General features: G+C 38.6%; 2 protein-coding genes and 1 non-coding gene across 4 annotated transcripts in view; 1 reads left to right on the forward strand and 2 right to left on the reverse strand.

The window, feature by feature from the left end:
* Window positions 1-810: 810 nt before the first annotated feature.
* On the reverse strand, window positions 811-8,629 carry znf346 (zinc finger protein 346). The gene is made up of 7 exons (XM_062433208.1): window positions 8,572-8,629; window positions 6,596-6,699; window positions 5,262-5,357; window positions 4,403-4,553; window positions 3,977-4,204; window positions 3,771-3,870; window positions 811-2,943 (listed from the first exon to the last, which is right to left on the reverse strand). Exons 1-7 carry the CDS (start codon window positions 8,627-8,629, stop codon window positions 2,673-2,675), a joined length of 1,008 nt encoding a protein of 335 aa, XP_062289192.1. The 3' UTR covers window positions 811-2,672.
* A 2,318-nt stretch (window positions 8,630-10,947) lies between these two features.
* On the forward strand, window positions 10,948-11,020 carry trnav-aac (transfer RNA valine (anticodon AAC)). Its single transcript has one exon. It is a non-coding gene; the product is annotated as a tRNA-Val (tRNA).
* Window positions 11,021-14,679: 3,659 nt separating this feature from the next.
* LOC133993666 (dihydropyrimidinase-related protein 3) overlaps window positions 14,680-19,609 on the reverse strand; it is a 35,922-nt gene continuing 30,992 nt past the window's right edge. Inside the window, exons 12-14 of one of the 2 annotated variants that reach the window (XM_062432668.1) lie at window positions 18,413-18,592; window positions 17,470-17,623; window positions 14,680-14,817 (exon numbers count right to left, since the gene is read on the reverse strand). In XM_062432668.1, the coding sequence (XP_062288652.1) occupies window positions 14,723-14,817; window positions 17,470-17,623; window positions 18,413-18,592 (429 nt within the window). In that variant the 3' untranslated portion in view covers window positions 14,680-14,722. Of the gene's footprint in view, window positions 14,818-17,451; window positions 17,624-18,412; window positions 18,593-19,609 lie in introns of both variants that reach the window. The other variant, XM_062432669.1, reaches the window with a different exon arrangement.

Raw genomic sequence — 19,609 nt, forward strand, 5'->3', positions numbered from 1 at the left:
CCCTCTTTGTACAAATTACATCCAAAAAACACTTTTCTTTAACCAGAAAGTTGAAGACATTCAATACTAAAATATCCATCCAATCATCTTGTATGAGGACAAATGGACTAAAAAGACTTTTTTTAAATTGATATTGTAATATTGACATCACTTTCTAATTTGACATCTCTCCAGTAAATATTATACTCCCTGCTACTGACAGTAATTACAGAGCTCAGAAAGCGTATATCAGTCTCCTGTAGAGTTTACAAAACCCCATTTTGGATAATTTGGAGGGAAAGTGTTTAAAAAAAACCTTTCAATCTTCAATAAAGCAAGAATAGTACAAAAAAAGCTTATTTTCATTGACTCACAGCTGTTAGTGTTACTCTTATTTTGAAAAGAGCACAATATTAATCATAATTACTTTATCTCAAAGTCTATAAGGGGTTTCCATGCTGTTTTGTAATTAAGGTGCAGCGTGTGTAGAATTTAGTAGCATCTAGCAGAACATACTTGTCAGAAATGGAATAAAACATTCGTACGTATGTTTTAATTAGTGTGTAATCACCTGAAAGTAAGAATCGTTGTATTTTTGTTACATTAGAATGAGCCCTTTAAATTTACACATGAAGCGGGTCCTCTTCCACGGAGGCCGCCATGTTGCTACACTGTAGGTTCTCCCACTCGCTTGAAAGGGACACGTGAGGGCGAGCGGTGCAACCTCACTGCTAGATGCAAATAAATCCTAGACACTGGTTCTTTAAAACTGCCCTAACTCCTGAAAAATGAAAAATGAAAAAAAAAAAAAAAAGAGATAATGTTTATAAAAATGACATCAACTTTCTAAAAAATGCTTATTTTTGACAATCAGTGACAGCATGGGGTTTAAACAAATTCTGGTGCTTAATCTAGTTTAGTACCCATGAAGTCACAATAACCCTGTACCTTTCACCGGTATAACGATGAGCCTCCAATAAAGATCTTCACTGTCACAATTTTATGTTTAGTGGAGATAATAAAATAACAACACGTGACTGACCAACCAAACAATCGACTAAAAAAAGAAAAAGAAAATCTTTACGTAAATCCGTCAAGTTTTGCCAAACTTTGGGTCGTCTTTTTACAGTGAAGATGACTGTACTGAATGACTGAATATCATCATCGTCCAGAATATTATAAAAAAAATCTAATAAAATAACAATCTGGTAAGAAGCAAATATTTCAATGACAAAAAAAAGTGTTTCTGGAGATATTCCAGGTTTAAATAAAAAAGGACAAAAGAGCTGTAAAACCAAATAATTATAAAATAAATCTAATATCAGTTTTAACAGATTAAATGCAGCATCTAGATTCAGACTTGTTTCCATCTGTCTGTAGAGCAGTGACATTATTAAACACTGGCTACAGACTCCATAAAATTAACCCCCCGACCCACCAACCGTCCCCCAAAAAAAAATCACATGTGAAGGGATTTTTAATCAGTCAACCAACTGTAATTAGTGACTGACTTTGAATTCACTTTCCTAATGACTACATCCTCAACACCAGATTTAGAAATAGTCAAACTTGCAGAGAAAAGAAGTTGAGCATGTTTCAATAACTACATTCACGGGAGATGCAAACCAAAATAAATTCAGGTTTAGCAGAGGAACCAGAAAGCGGTTTTGCTCTGAACTGGTTACATTTGGCTCCTGATGCGAGATGTTAGTATTGGTTAGAAGTTAGTAGGGGTTGAACAAAGAAATACCCTACTATGTCCTGTCACGGTCCAATAATGCTTTCAGTGCTGCCGCAATAATCTCCTGTCATTTTGACCTCTTCATGCTATTATTTTAATTCTAATAATAATGTAAGTACATCAAATCTCAATGCTTTTAGCCCTGCCCAAAATAGGTCTGTGGCACAAGGTATCGAATACTCAAGTACAGAAGGTTAGTTTATTATCTCTGAAGAGGTTTGTAGTCTTATTTGTATTATCCGATCAGGTATTTGCCCATTTTATTTATCTATAAATTATTGATTATTTTATAAATGCAGTGTCAGCACCAGCATCAACAAATTTCACACAGTGCCCCAACTTAATTTACATGGATATAGAGAATTTTTTTTAGTCAGCACACGTTTGTTACAGAAGGTAAAGCTAGCTGAACTCTCAGAGACTTTCTTTATGGTGATTGTGGGCACAGCTGTATCACTGCTGAACCTGTGCTCACATGTTGAAAGGCTCACTGTCATTTTACCTGTCCTCATGTCAAAAGCTTTTTTCAGAAAGGGGAGAAATATTAAGTAGGGCAAGACTTGGACTGTGTACAAAACGCAGGAGGGTTTTTAGTTTGAAACAAGGCCTTTTTTTGGCAACAGATACAGGAAGTGGCGGCATTCGGTTGACCAATTGTGTAACTTCATCAGACAATCAATCAATCAGTCACGGACTTTAGCATTTATACAGCTGGCCCTGCAGTTACGATCCAGCCAAAAAAGACATTCTTTAATCGTTTGGTTTGGGAACCAAAAGTGATCAAATTCCATATTGGGTCCTCTGATCTGGGGGAAATCTACGGAGAAGAGACTCAGACAGGAACTGAAGGTCCATGGAGGCTGATGCTTTGTTAATGTGTTAAAGGGGCTGGTTGTTGTGTGTCATTCCAAGTCCCGACTGTAACCTCAGCAGTCCCTCTTCCAGCTCAGTCTCAGGTATACTGGTACTCCTCTGAGTACTCTGTGTCCTCAGGAGCATACTGATTGTTGTCTCCAGCAGCGTACTGTTCATCGCCAGCGCTGAACTGGTTTTCCCCGGTGGTGAACTGGTTTTCCTCGGTGGTGAACTGGTTGTCCTCGGTGGTGAACTGGTTGTCCTCGGTGGTGAACTGGTCGTCTCCGGCGGCAAACTCATTGTCACCACCGAACGATTGTTCTGCTGCACGTTGGTTCTCTGTGGGGTTCAGGCCTGATTTCTTCATTCTAAAAACACAAAACACGTTTTAAGACAATTATGTTTTCTGGGGAAGTAAACGTAGGTCCCAACCATTGCAGAGTGAAGCTGATCACTGCTTCACTGCTGAGTGAGCGGTTCAAGTGATCGGACTTTAGTTATCCTCATAGAATGATGTTCATGAGTTATTTCTCAATGGATATTTCCACAGAATCTTATCTTTAGTCTAGGATTAGTCTTAATCTTAGACTATAAAGGCTATAAAGAATAGACTACTACAGGAATAAATGCATTTTAACAGTTTACCATACTGTCCCAAATATAAGACTTTTTTTCCTCCTGGAAATGCATCTGAAAAAATTGGGTCGTTTTATATTCAGGGTCTAGACAATTACCTGTGCAAAACATCAAATCTTCTTTTTGAATGGATAAAGTACTGGTGTAAACCAGACTCAGACTCTGAGTGTTGCAATATGGGCTGTTTATAGCATTAATGTTGTTATGCTAGCGAATGTCTTAAAGACTATTTATAGTGAATGTGCAAGAGTCAGTCAGTCCATTTTAACCTGCAGAAGTGTTTTTACTAGTTTGTTTTACTAAACTCTCATGTCAAAAGACAAAACTGAGTGTTATCAACTCAAACAAAAGCTTTTATTTTGAGTAAGAAATTGTATCAGATGACTTGAGCTAAAACAATTCTTCTTCGTCAGCTGATCAATCAAGAGACAAATCAGTTAAATGTTTTAGTTATTTTTCAAGATTTATCATTCAAGCTAAATAGTATGAAATGGCAGCTCAGTCAGACTATCAGGCTAACAGTTTTTAACACCAGTATCTAAAGGAAACATGTACTTACTGGTTCTTATGTTTGGCACCACTGATATGAGACTGGTACTGTTCCACAGAGTTTAGCTCAATGTTGCAGATGGTACATGGGTAGCCCTTTAGTGTGGAAGCTGTAGACACATGAACCACAAAGAATAAGAGAGAATAGAGTATTACTGAGTGATGATGGTAGTTCAACAAATACAACTTCATGACTTCCTGGTTCTGTAGTCTGACCTGGTGCTGTGGAGGGGCCGTACGTCTCCATCAGTTTGAGCTTTGTCATCTGTTTTCTATGCTTCTTGCCCACATAGTGCTGCTGGGCCATGAGCGGGTTGTTGAAAGACGCCTGGCAGATGGAGCAGAAACGGTCCGGGTTGTTGTTGTCGCCTGTTGCTGAAGTGGCGCTCGAATCATCTGAAGGCTTCTTCTTCGGCTGAACTGCCGTTGCTGTTTGGGAGGGTACTGTTGAAGAGGAAATACGATAAAAACTACTGTTATTAAACATTATTTTATGGTTTATTTCATTCAGAATTAACTAAAAATATGTTTATACTTTCACTAAGGAAATAAGACAAATACATAACATTAGATAAAGATGATGGAAGGATAAAAAATGGATGTTGAATAAAATGATGATTAAAAAAGAAAAAAAGAACATACCGGGTGCCTGGGGTCCGACGGTTTTCAGTCTCAGGTTCTTGGCGTGAACTTTGCCCTGATAGTGAGACTCGGCCACTACAAGAGAGGAGAAGGTCATGTTACATACATGACACACCTTCGACCGGTCTGTGTCTCCGTTGTTACAGTCCACCTGACAAAGACACATACAAACACAATTAATCATTTATGGCTACGAGCGGCATCATTTATACCATTAACAAAAAGGATTAACTGTATGTTCTCACTCCAAACATCTGCTCCTTGTGTCTCTAAATTCAGTTTGTGCTAGCCTTTCGCTGACATTTGAGATGTTTAAGGAGTATTCACCAGCTGTTCTGAGTTGGCTCCAAAGACTAATCCTTTCTCAATACAGACAAAGCAAAGTTCAAACTTTCATCCTTGAGAGTTTGAACATTTTTTTCAAGTCAAGAGGTCCACTAACAGGCCTGTTCTGAGAAAGAAAAATAGTATTATATATATAAATATATTTTAAAAAACTTTTTCTGAGCTGTGAAGCATTGGCTTTGCACAGGCATCACAAATGTACATTTTTTTGGGAAACCTGACAGCCTGAACTGGCTCAGACTCCACTGCAGGCTGGTGAGTGGGATTGGTATAAATGTAGCACAGTAACAGCCAGCTGTGGCAGAAGATGCTGTAGCTGAAAAAAGCATCGGGAGCTTTTAAGGTTGGTCTTAAAATACACAAACCTCCAGCAAAAATCTTGAAGAGAGAGATCAAACTGCTCTGTATGTTCAGGATCAAAAATATCTGACAGATGGCCGATAAAGAACAACTCAGAGCATTAGATCTGTTTGCCGTTAAATTACTTTACGTGAATTGTGTGGTTTTTACTCACACTGTCAGATGACTGTGACTTGAACTTTTTCAATGCGGGCTCCTTCTCATTTTGTATGGAAATATAACGCCGCACTTTGTTGGCATGTTTCTTGCTCTGAAAGGATAAACACAAATGTTTATTGTTAAGTGAACAACATACATCAACACCTGAATTTACCACATGAAACATAATCTCATAGGTACAGAAGAAGCGTTCCCTGTATGATGCCTGGTCATACAGAAAAAAAACCCATCATTACGGCTGCACAGTTTCATGTGTATAATTACTTACTGGCTAAAAAGGGGTTAGGGTTAAACAACATAATCTATTAAACAACATAAATATAACATGACAAAGTATTCTAATAGTAATAGCCATCTGTCTTCTACTAACATACTATATCTTCTACAAAGCTCTAGTCCTCATGTCCACACAGACAGTTCATTTTGAAAATGCTGTCTACGTGTGAAGAAAAAAGACGTCTGCTCTAGAGTTTCCAGGTCATTTTCATGAAGATGTCCATCCACAAAAAAACATCTGAACAACAGAAAGACGGCTAAATCTTTTCTTCATCATCCTATTTTCAGTGAGCAGACACTTGGATCACAGCCACCATCTGGTAAGCAGTGGAGCAGAAAGTCTTCTTACTCTGCTCAGTCTCAGATGGTTCTGGTCCTCCTTTGCTCTCTGTGATCAACTTTACTGCGATTTAAAACCGCTGAATTCATAATTTGGTGGTTATCAAACTAACTTCAGCTTGTTGTCTGGCTGGTAGCGAATGTCTGTGTGGTGACTGTTACTCACACATCCCCTCCTGACTGTGACCAACTGCCTCTTCTCTGCAAAACTTCTAACAACTCAGAATAATGTGTTTTTGCAACATTGAGACTCTGATCGATTAGTGCTAAGCAAACCTGCATGTGATGCTCGATCAATCACTGTCACCTGAGCTGAAGCAGATTAAATGTTGCATCTCTGCTCTTTCCAAACAACTTTTATGACGCCAACTCCTCTACAGTTAGTTATCATTATATTGGCTTTGAGCCATGTGCACTTCTGCTACATTTATTCATAACATAAATATATCAAGTATTGTGATTTGACATTTTTATCACATTGCGATATTTAACAGTTATCACGACTAGTACATGATGTGATATGACACAACAATGCTACCCAGCCAGCCTAATGTGGACTTAACTGTTATAGTAATAATAAACTGCATTCGATAATAATACTTTTTAATTCATATTTATGCAGCTTTCACCCACATCTCTGAGTTTAGTAGCACCGTCAAATAAGTTGAGTCCCATGACATGGAAACAGCAGCAGCAGACTGTGAGCTCACTGACCTGATAATGAGTCAACTTCTGAGACTCTGAAATTAGGACAGCACTGCAGACTTTACACTGGGAGTCAGAAAACAGGTCACCATGCTCCTTTATCATCTTATTTACTGCAGGGGGGAGAAGAGAGAGAAACAGGAGATTTCTAATCAGGTTACATCTTCTGGGAAAATATCATTAAAACAGAACATTGAGAAATATCTGAGGCAACTGTTCAAACGATTCTGCTCAACAACTCTTTCACTTATCAAGGGCATGAGGGTCTTTGAGTACAAGCCTCTTTTTCATTGCCTGTGGTTAAATGCAAGACTGCTCTATTATGTACATGTTAACATTACATCAACATATGTGAACCACATACTCTCAGACACAGAAGCACCTAAACTCTGGCACAGAGCCATTATTACTGGCTGAAAACAATCTGGAAAATGAATTTACCTTGATGTGTCAGCCCAAAGATATTCAACAAAAATAACTGCTGATATATTGATTAAGCCAAGTATTTTGTAAGGGGATTACATTTCATTGGATATGACACTGTAAGAACATTACATGTAAAAAGGCCTTTTACAAGCACTATTTATTTTAGCCCTTTCAGACATGGAATTTCTGTCTTAATCAATCTGTTACAGTAAAAGCTTTTCATAAGACATTGCTGTGCATTACAGAGTTAAAATGTTGTGATGTTAATGAAGAAATGTGTTCTCTGCTTTCTCATAGGCTGCATCAGTGATGCATTTCTCCAAATTAGATTTCTTTGTTCTCGTCATTGCGATGTGCAATTCTGATTATTTACTGCATAGAAAGCTAACAATGTGATGAATCACCTGCTGAGCAGAATCAGACTCATATCTTGTAATCCAATGTAATTACTTGATGATGGTTTAAACAAACAGCCTCATCCACTGAATGGGTGTGATTTGATTTAACACCACTACTCAGTTTCCCTGAAGTCAAAATCCACCATATTGTGACATTATTGACATACATCATTGTATCAATAATATCACAATCCTTTGATCACAACCCTTAAATCATAGTCACTCTGAGAAACTCCTGGTAATTTGTAGATAACTAGGGCCCGACCGATACTGCATTTTAGGAGCCAATGCCGGTATCGATATTAGAGAGCAAAACAATCCTGATATCCATAGGTTGATAGTGTTATTACATTAATACATGTAAACACACATTTTTTAGCAATGACCCCTCAAATGTGGTTCAAACACTTGTGACAAAGGTATGTAATGGAGGCTGTGATATTTTACAGTTTAACAATACATTTAGTTGTGTAAAATAACATCAATGAAATTGATGGCTACTAATAATATCTACTACATATATCAAACCACTGAAAGTTCACTGCTGCTGTGACTGTTTTTCTTGCATATTTACCAACATAACATCAGTAGTGGAGTATTAAAGCTACATAAATGGGTTGGAAAAAAAGTATTCAAGCAAAAAGGATTTACACCAAAACAAAGATGACACCACTACTGACAGGTGAAACCAATTACCACACCACACATTTCCTCATTGATATTAATCTGAGGCAACATTTTGCAACAATGCTGTCCATTCAAAAGTTCAAAATTGTCTTGCTCCTATATCTGAAGCTAAGTGCAACCCACATGTGTCCTAAAACATGCGTGGCTGCTGCTGCAGATCTAAAAACGTCTCCCTCGGTCTCCGCAGCTCCACGAACAAATGCAGTGATTCACGATCATACTGTGTCAACATCTGATGCACAAATGCACCTCATCGACCTTGGAGCACAGACGGCTACGGCTAGCTTAGCTCTGTTTAGCACACTCTAGCAGCCCTGCTCTGCTCATCCCACACCGCCGGCTAATGTTAGTGTGCGGGGAGCTAACCACAACACCGCTGTTTTTCTTCTGCATGCGCTCTCGACAGTGGCTAAGTGCATTGACGCATTGCTCCATTGAAGAGACACATTTAATTAGTTCAAACACAGGCCATACCCTCCGCCGGCCCCGAAGGCAAGTAAGGAAAATCCTCCGTCTGCATCGCTACGGCCATAGTTTCTCACAACCAGCGGCTCCCGACGGCGCATGCGCAGTAGCCGCGGCAGCAGCAGCAACAGCAGCTACTTCTTCTTCTCCTTCTTTCGCTTCTCTGTCTTCTTCTTCGTCAGTGTTAACTCAAGATTGTGCAGGGGATAAAAAAAACAACAAAAAAACACCCTTCTAGATTAGGAGGGTGTCAAACACATGGCCTGCGGGCCAGAATTGACCCACCAAGGGGTCCAATCCGGCCCACTGGATACATTTGAAAATAATGCAAATTACAGAAAGAGGTTGTCTCCCCCCAGCCCCCCCCCACCCCCACCCCCACCACCACTCTGACCAGGACACAAGCCATCAAGGACATAAAGACTGAGACAAATTGTTGAAATTGCTCATTTTTCTTATGACACCCTGCTCTAGATTATTTTAGCTACACCATGACCAGAAATTATTGTACATTTATTTTGACATTGCCAATTTGTGAAGGTATTCTGGCTAAACCTTTGTGATTTTATTGTTGAGAATATTGATGAAAGGTTTATTTTACTTTGGAAGAATTTATTGTTTGGTCTCATGGAAAATTACACAAAGAACAAAAATCTCATTTGTACATGATAAATCTTATTATTATAATGGCCAAATTTCATAACTATAAATGTAAATGTACAGTTAAGAAACCATGCTTTATTGCGTTTAGCACTGTTTTGTTGTTGTTGTTGTTCTTTTTGTCAATAAAATTAGAATTCGAATGATATAACCGACTCCAAACTTTTCCTCCAAATGTCCGTTTGGATACAGGTATTATCAAAATCTAATAATATAATTGTTTTAAAACCCATCCCTCTCCAATTTGGAAACTCCACACATGCTTTTTTAAGCTGCCTTGGTTAGTCTATAATCATGCTGATATTTGGTGATATTGAATCATGTAGGCTGTCGGCCAACACACTTGACCTTTCAACAAGTATGGTGTCAAAAATGTGCCTGGGTATTGTGGAATTGGTTAGTTTTATAAAAGCCTCCATTCACTGTGACTCATGCTGCCAGAGTGCTGCCATACTTGCTTCAACTGAAGAGCCAGCAGGGCCAGAGAGGGAACAAATGCAGGAGATGCCAGCCAAAGTGCTGTGTCTCCTCTTGGCTCGGCTCACTGTAGAGCTGGTGTTGCAGTTTTGGAGGCTGCTGTGCTGCAATCCAGCACCTCCCTGTATGCTGATGCCGCAACAAATGACAGTGAACAAAAACACCTTGAAGAGGTGCAGAGGACAGATATGAGGACTTTCTTAGCAGAATATCCATTTGAAACAATGAATTTGTTTACAGTAGCAAAGTAGCAGTAGTGGTGCACTTTGAGGAACAATTTGAGAACTCGATCACCCAAAATCTGTTAAAATTGGCAGTGTCTTCAGTGAGATCATTGAGCATTTGATGGGATGGACAGTGAAAGACAATTTTGGCAATGACACTTTTATGACCCCTGATGATCACATCTGTGAAAAGACACACAAGACTCTGTTGAGAGACCTGTATCAGCAGTGTGGCTCTGTAAAGGTCCTGCAGGTCGCAACAACATGACCCAACTTTCAATAACATGGTTGTGCAGGGCTTGAAATGTCTCCTCCCCTTCTCTTCCAAAGCATTGTGTTGTTCTCTGGTTTTTCTCATTTGTGTTTACTTCTATTGTCAAATCATGCCTGCTGAAGAGCAAAAAAATCTCCTGTGAGTTCTGACTAAGCTAAGGATGCGATCAGCCAAATCCTGCAGATCCTGCTGAATCCAGTGTACAGTCTGTTGTAATATCATAATTAGCAGAAAATGCTCCCTTTCTAGTATTAAACTTTACTTTATATTGCATTGAAGTTGATAAGGAGAAAGTAACTCAATTTGGGGGCCAGGTCATGTAGTGAAAACCACTATAAAAGCAATGTGAGCGTTATATTTCCTTTTTATTATATATATTTATTTTTGAGCTGTTGCACCCTGGCTGTTAGTCTAAAACAGACACAATGTACTTGCATCAATAACTAGATACCAATCTGAATAGTATAATACTTTCAGAAAGCACTGAACTTCTATGGTTATGAGCAGTATGTATAAGGAAATAAGGGTGTTTCTGATTCATCGGGAGTCAGCCACTAGATGGAGACAAATAGCCACATACAGACAACAGAGAACAGCGTTTCAGCTGTAATGATGTAATGGGCTCAAAGGTTTCACACACTTTAACAAAGTTATGTTGACAATTAATTATTGACAATAGTTGTTCCTTGTTACTCACTTTTACATTACAAATTATTTTAAGAATTGGCCTTTTACCTCGACTATGTAACAGTTTCCGTAGTGTAGTGGTTATCACGTTCGCCTAACACGCGAAAGGTCCCCGGTTCGAGACCGGGCGGAAACATATCTTTTCTTCTCCTTAAAGGGTTGAAAACTATATAGATATGACATGAATATAAGAGGTTATTGATCTCCAGGATGGAAATTGAGAATAACATCATGGCAAGAAACGGGATACAAATAGTGCAGAGAAGTGAAGAGTTGAAAAAAGGAAGCAACTTTGAAATTGGATTACTCAAAAAGTACACAGTAAAAAATAATAATGTTTGTGCATTTAGTTTAAGAAGTACTAAATCCAGTTCCATGAACTACTTCGACAGTAAAGTAGGGGGGTGTTGGAGTCTGTGTTTCCTCCCACAGAGACAAGATGATGTGCAGGATCCTGCTGACCATCACTCTGACTTCATGTGTCTGCGGTAAGTTTTCGCCTTCACTTCAGTATTCATGCAGAGAAAAGTTGTTTTCCGACTTCACATTCTAATTATTTTGTTTGATTTACATTTACTGTCCCCATTAAGCAGTTTTATAGTTAAGCTTTGCATTATATTCTAACATCCAGATGCAGTTAATATCTGCTCTGTAATTAAAGTGGAAAAAATCACACCACAACACACCTGTTTGTTAGATTTCAACATGCATATTTTAAGAGGGGAAGTAGGTGTGCACCTGCAGAACAAACAACTGTTTAGTGAGAGGATTTATTTCAGAGTTTAGTTTTGAAGATATGAGCAAGACTCAGAAAATATCTTAGACATTTGATCTGATTTTAGCTCTCCATTCAGAAGTCGATCTTATGACTTGTGTATTGCTCTCTCTGATACACACACACGTGTAGATAGCCTACTGTGCTAACCCACATAAAGACTATTTCATCGTTGTTGGCGTAGACACATGAAGCTTTATTAAAATGCTAAAAGTTATATTTTATTGTACCAAATATTTGAAGTAAACTTATTATATTCTTTGTGCTGGAAGTGTGATGCCTCATGTCATATTGCGTAACCTGCATATCTGTAGAGATTTGTTAGTTTCACTTGAATTTGTAGCTACTGTGACAAACCTTTACTGTTGAAAAGTCTTTTGGCGCCATCTTGTGACAAAATACATGACTGCACTTGAGAAACTGGAGGTTCTTAAGTGTTAAATGTATTCAGAAAAAACTGTATATTTCAGTAATTAGGGCCCGAGCGGCGAAAGCCCTATTGAAATTCGTTCATGCCCCAACGTGCAAGTGACCCCAAAGTGCATGTGACCCCAAAGTAATCAAGTAATCAAGTAATCATGTGGTATGGAAGACCCCCGGGGAAAAATGCTATATTGAAATTGTAATGTTTATTATTATTATTATAATAATAAATAATAATAAATAAAGTAACTGCACATAACCAGAAGGCATGGCCAGTCTCAAAGCCAGTACACCTGCTCTCATCTATGAGATGAGATGAGCAGCATTGAACCCATAGTTTGTTTAGTGTGTTAGTTCTGTGTATCCAGCATCATTTCACCGAAAATTGATAACATGTGTTTGCAGCATTGCACATTGATACAAGTTATACATTTGAACATGTTTGTTGCTATTTGTGGTCCATCTTTTTCTCCTTTGTCCTCCCATTGTTCCTCCCTGCACTGTTTTATTGCATTGAATTGTGTTCTTTGGTAAATAGGCCTGTCTGACTCTTTCCCTTTTCTAACTGACCCTAATTTAGAGTGATCTGTGATTTATTCATCAAATTTCTTTTTTGTGTGTCTATGCTGTAGAACAATAATGAGGATGAATGCTTATATAGCGCTACAGGGTTTTAAGTATTTCTGGTTAACTGATGTAATGAGCTTTTATTCAATTTATAAGAGCAACGCAATGACATGTAAAGCTAGTCTACCAGAAAAACAGTGTGTGTTATCCCAAGTTAATTCATAAGAAGCCATTTATGATTATTATCTCATTGTCATATCATGATAAACATTGGTGCATATGTCTTGTTAAGTTGAATAACAATAAAAAATTAAATCTCAGTCAGTCAGTTGCAACTCATGTTTATTCAGGAAACAAATCATACCTCCACAACACACCTTATTTTTGACCTGCCATCTCTGGGTTTTGATACAACAGTAAAAAAGAAACAACATAAAAACAATAACAAAGGTTGTCAAACTAACATAAATACAACAAACCACCACTTGTGCCTGCCTCAGAGTCTGCCAGACCACTGCCAAATAAAAACGCCAACTCCTTCCCTCGCCCTCCCCCACAGTGGAACAGCGACAAAATAAAATGTTCCCTTACTGCACCGCAATCCTCTGCCTTATCAGAAAATAGCAGAGACATAAAAAAGAGCTCTAAGCCCCCCCAACACAATCAGAGTGTTTGATATAAACTGTATTAGACCAACAGTTTTTTTTAGCCTGATGTTGAATTGTTCAGATCTAAGTAGAGTGCTGTTGGGATGACAAGGTAATGGTCTTTCTCTTACCCTTAAATGAGAGCCCAGTTTGTCAGGAATGAAAAAAAGTAAAGCCAGAATTGAGGCGCTATTATCTGAAAGCAGGTTTTAGTCACCTAATCATTTTATTGCATCTGTTTTTCTGTTTTTGTTTTTTTTCTGTATTGCCCTCAATTGCAAAGTTATGGTAATGCTGCGAGGGATAGTTGAGTTAATTCATACTTCTTGTGAACTTGTGAACAGGTTTTATCTTTTTTTTTGCTATGTTCTCCTTCTCAAGATGATGACAGGAATAAGCAATATGACAGAAGCAAATGCAAAGGACGGTTTCTTTCAATGTTCTTTTCTTTATACAGCCATGATGGAATACAGGAAATAAACTGACATGAACCTTTTGGGGATAAAGAAAAGTAAAACCCTTCCTAATGTTTGTTTCTTTTCTATTCATTTGCCTTCACAAAATTGATTCTTTAGCTATTGTTTCAATCTTCCTTTTTTACATTAATAATCACACAATCAATACATCATGGGGATGGTATTCATCAAGCATCTAAGAAGAGGGGGACCAAAGGACCATGGATCACGTCGCCAATGTCATGTGGCCCATGCAGCTCCATGTCCAACAGTACTCCTGCTCTCAGATTTGATTAAATACCTTTTACTTGGTCCAATAAACCCAAACAGGCTGCAACAACATCATTCACAAAGCTACATTACATCTACTGTACAATGCCACCTAGAGCTAATCAATGGTACTGCATGATATTACATGGCTAATGTGGATTCTAGTGTTATGTCTTGCTGACTATGGAGAAAGCAGGCTACTTAAAAAGGTGACATTGAAAGCAAAACAGGATGAAAGAACCATAGCTTCATTCTGAGAAAAGCGGTATCCATTTTCCTTTGAGAACACAGTTTGTTTATTTTTCTTGGTTGAATGTGAAGGTATACAGGTTTACATATATATTTTCCCATTACCAGAGCACAAAGTGAGTAAGTTCTCACTGTATTGGTAGTGTATTGTTTACTGAGAAGAAGTGAGACTAAGACTGTTGATGTGTATTGTGATTTGGTGCTAAGTTTATCCATTCTTGTCCAAATTCCTAAGGAAAAGGGATGCGGTTCTCGTCTGAGCAAGGTAGCATTGTGACAGGTAAGGCATGAGGATTCAGTGTTTTGCTCTTGTATCTTTTAACTAATCATGGTCCTCTGCATCTCTTCCTCCCTCCCTCGGTTTCTCCCTCCCACCCCACCCTTCCCACCCTACACACTCTCACTCCTGCACTCTATCGTTGTTTTCTGCATCCCCCCTTGTCCTCTGCTGTTTAACTGAGGGAAGTGATGTTGGAACGACCGCCAGGGGGCACTACAATACGCCGGCCAGCAGGCCTGATGGGGATGTCATCTGGGGTGGGGGGACCTACAGGAAAATAAAGAGAGAGAAAGATAAGTAACGTGAAAAAAAATACGTATGAAGGCCAAACAGGGAAAATAAAAAGAAAGCCAAAATGAAAATTAAGGACAAAGGAATATAAAAAGATGCATTTACAGTGTGGTTTGTACTTGCTGGTCTGAGGAGAAATGAACACTGAGAAACTTCAAAACTGTAACAGGATAATTTAAAATTCAATAATTGGAATTATTTTTGCTTGCACTACATTTCCATATACACTATATTGTTAAAACACCAGTCTTTGATTACGTATTGATATCCTACCTACATGCTAATTAGTTAGTGGTGCAACGTAGAACACTCACATGTGTGAGCCCTAAACAAATGTGTTCAAATATTATATTGCAGAAAATATATACAGTACTAGATTAAATGTTATATTTTACATTCACTGATTTATTTGAGTTCATTTTTTGTTAAGATGTAAACCTTTTATTAAGAAACAACAATGTGGTAAGATTGCGGTATACTGTGACAAAGGAGGGACATATGCTATGGAAAGTCAGCACAAAGGAGATTTTGTGGAGCCTATGTAAACCCTGTTGGATTAAACAGATCCAGATGATGAGATTGACTTTCTCTGCTCTTCTCTGTGTCCTTCAAAACCTAAATCTAGAGCTTCTTTTGTCAGTCCTTTGAGACTTACTCTACACAGAACAGCTTTTATGATGTCATAGCACACAAATAATTTTCATGCACTCACATTATCTCTTTACAGGCACTAGAGGTTTTGCAAGACATATTATTATTGTCTATGAATTACGGTATGTGTCACTTTCAGCTGTATGAGTGCTAACAAAAAAGGCTACAGTTTGACATAACGCATGGTGTTTCCAAAAGATGAGCCAGGGTGTCTGCTGAAACAAATTATCAGTGAGTATATATAGACTAAATGGAAAGTTGAATGATGTCAGGCTATGATACACTGCATCTAAGCAAACAATTTTTTCTCATCTCCCTCCAGACAAGTAAATCAACTCTGCAGGTGGTGAACCTGGAAAAACTTAAATAGATAGGAGACTGACTCACCCTGAGAGTACGCACACATATTCACACGCACACACGCAAGAATACACACCATCTTAAACACACGTTAACTGTTACAAAGCCTGGGAAACTAGGAGCTGCCAAACTTCTAAATGCATGTACTCAAATCTGCAAATTCTTTCCAGCCGAGGTCACCTTCTTGTTTCATCAATGAGGTATCACACATCAGCTATGCTTGTAAAGGCAGGTTGCTTAATACAGCCAGAGGCAAACCACCATTCAGTAGATTTTTTCTTTCAAGATCACATATCAACCATTAAAAATAGTACATGTAGTCACTAAGATCACGTCAAGTACACCTGTACTCTGTCCAGATTTGAAGGGGTAACTCTCTTTAATCTAAGGTTACACATGGACACATTTAATCTATCAGGGAGGACAGAGTGACTAACTAACAGCTATACAGTTGCTTTGTTGGATTATAAAACAGTGGAAACACTGACTACTGTATCTGCTTTTGGATTTCCCTGTTCCCTGTCTGAAAAAGACAATTTCTCACATTTGTTTTCTAAATCAAAGTGAATCCACTGCTGACCTTACACATCGGCAAAAGACTGTCACTCAGCAGCTCTGCATAATGGAAAAGATGTCTAATGTGAAGACATCATGTTATAATCTCTCACATTAGATAGGCTTTCTTAATAGACTATGTCCAGATGCCGGGACTGAAATCTTGTACGCTATTCGTTTTAGGCCTTGAGCCAAGACTCGTCCAACATGACTTACAATAAGTGCAACTGTGGAGAAAACTTCATTTCCTACTGTAGCTTAATGTTACATGGAGGTTGTAGTGAAAAGAGGTATGGAATAATGTAGGAGAAAGGGATTTAAGGTGCATTTTTTAAAGATGAATCACATTTGAGAATGACCTATCTGACTTCGGTATAAAAAAATACTATGAAAAATATGATCAGACATGCAGGATAATAGAAACCATAATTTGCTTGGTATAACAGGCATAATTGAGACATAGACTTAAATACTGGGCTCCAAACTTGAACACTAAAATATAGTTTACAGCAGAGATGAGTGTCGGTCAAAAGTACGGTTCATGAGGTTTCAGTTTGGGGTAATGCTGACTTCATGTCAAACCACACTAAAGCAAAAACAAAAAACAGACATCTTTAACTGTGTAGATATATTTAACTTAATACTATCTGCATTGTGACTCATTAAAACTCAAACGAACTATGTGACTAAATTAGCAACATGCCTAAACACACAAATTGTCGTATAAACACTGTGTAGAGTAGACCCATGACGTACTGCAGACAAATGCATATCATACTATGGACATCATCAAGTATGAAACAGGATAATGAGAGATTATTAGGTTTTCCTATGGGCTTGTGATGTTTGAATGCATCATTCATGAAGGGCAACTACATGCCTAGATCACATGACTGTTGAGTTAAGATGAAACTGGGGATAGACAGATGCTCCTTTGATGTATATACATACAGCGTAGATCAGTTCAGACCAAAACCTGATTACAGGACGAAGGTATGGACAGGGTGATAAGGGGTGGAGATTATATTAGGAGGATGGGCTCACCACATAGTGCAGGGTTACCTGCTAGACTAAATCCAGACTGGTGCAGGTTTCTGACGGGCTGTTTGGTGGGAGACGTACGTGCTGAGGCCGAAGGGGTACCGCCACGGGACATTGAGAATTCAGACACAGGTCCGTCATACATTCCCCTGGGTACTGCCCTCAGGACTGCCAGCTACAGGACAGAAAACAAGAAAGACGAAAGAGGTGGTCATGATGAAGAGAAATAAGGAAGCATGAAAAGAGGTAGCAGAGGATTGGTAAGGACAAAGAGAGACATTATAGTGATTTGCGTAACTGTTTGTGCCCGAATTATGTATGCATTCTTTTTCCTGCTGAGGACCAGTTCCAGATTTACACATTCACACGCACATACACATATGTGCAAACCTCTCTTTAGACGGGAACAGAGATAAGTCGAAACTCTACTGTATGTTAGTGTCTGTCTTTCTGTCTGTCTGTCTGTCTGTCAGTGGTGTGACTCAGTGGAATCTTCTAAGCTATGACAAGTTAAAAAGAGACATCTGTGAATAAGGAAAGCATAACAGTGACTGCTACCAAGATAAACAGCACATTGTTAATACAGCTCAATTTTCTCATCATCAGGGCGGCTGTGAATTAGGAAATTGTTGAACAATGAGATATTTGGCCCATAAGAAAGGGAGCAAGAAGCGGAAAGCAGGGTCTGCTTGTAAATGGTTAAATGGGGAATGCTTCATATTTTCAATTAACTATTAATTCTTTGAAATAGTTATTTTCAATTAACTATTAATTCTTTAGAACCTCTCAACTTTCTGTTGAGAATTTTTTTCTGTTTGCCGTTTTATCTTCATCTGCTCAGCAACTCATAATATATTAAGGGTAGCTTTTTACTGTACTTTCAGAGTTAATTTTCCCAATATGATACTACATACTCTTTGAGTAGGTGAATAGTAGGCTGGACAGTAGTAAAACCTTAATTTACCTGCTTCCTGGCTTTAACACGCTTGTAGGCATAGTCAGGGTAGGGTGAGCAGGGAATGAAGCGGCCCACGCCAGGGGTGACATGCAGGTTCCCATCTTCCAGAACAATCTTCCCCTGGCAAATCACCACAAATGGGGCTCCGCGCAGCTCCATGCCCTCAAAGACATTGTACTCAGCAGCCTGAAACAAAAATATGAAATTACTACAGATACAGCCAAAGTAACAAAATTGTAAATGCACAATTGTGGTGCACAACACGGAAGAACAAACAAAGTGTGGCATTTTCCAATTTTTGGGAGTTTTTATGATAAAAGTTCTGTAAAACTGATCCTGGTTTTGAAAATTACATTTGAGTCATGAAAGAACAAAAACAACAGAAGAAAATCTTCCAGATTAAAGAATGGATGGACAAAATGAAGAAGACAACAGAGGAAGCAGTGGGAAGATGGGTGAAGAGACTACAAACTACATAAACTCTCTTCCTTATTTACTCTCTTTTAATCCCTCGTCCTCTCTTTCACCCACTCTATCATTCATCACCTTGTTTCTTACACTTAACTGTTTGGCATGTACAAACAGCTGCCATCATCCAGCTGGTGTCTGACAGTTCCTCTCACTCTCTACCTCGTTCTCTCACTCTCTTCACATTGCTAACTTTCCAGTTCATTTAACCCTCTTTCCACCTCTATTTTTCAACCTATGCCTTTCTCTCCCAACTTATTCTTGCTTGATTTATGTAAACCCTTGCATTTTTTTCCAACCTTGTTCACTCTTCATCTCCTCCCAATTTTCCTTCAGCTAACTTTCTTTTCTCGACATGTTTGTGATCTGTGATGGTCCCCTCCCCTCATTCCATTGTTGCTTATTTCCTTTGCACACGGCCCCGTTTTCTGCTGCCGTCCAAATTGAGGCCAGAACAGGACATAACTAAGACTAACTGTTTGCCAACATGATGTCATGACTAAGCTGTGTGTGTGTGTGTGTGTGTGTGTGTGTGTGTCTCAGAGTGTGTATGTTGCTGCTCAATCTAGTCTCTTTGTCAGAATATCCTTACATCTATGTATCTATTGCATCCATGCATGTTTATGTCAACAACAACGAGCGATCCAGACCAGATGTGGGCTTACTGATAACAAACTAGGACACAGTACAATACAGTGTAAGTCATATTTATCTACAGAGGAAGGCATTTCCCTA

The sequence above is a fragment of the Scomber scombrus genome, chromosome 14, assembly GCF_963691925.1.
Source record: "Scomber scombrus chromosome 14, fScoSco1.1, whole genome shotgun sequence".
Classification (NCBI taxonomy): Eukaryota; Metazoa; Chordata; class Actinopteri; order Scombriformes; family Scombridae; genus Scomber; species Scomber scombrus.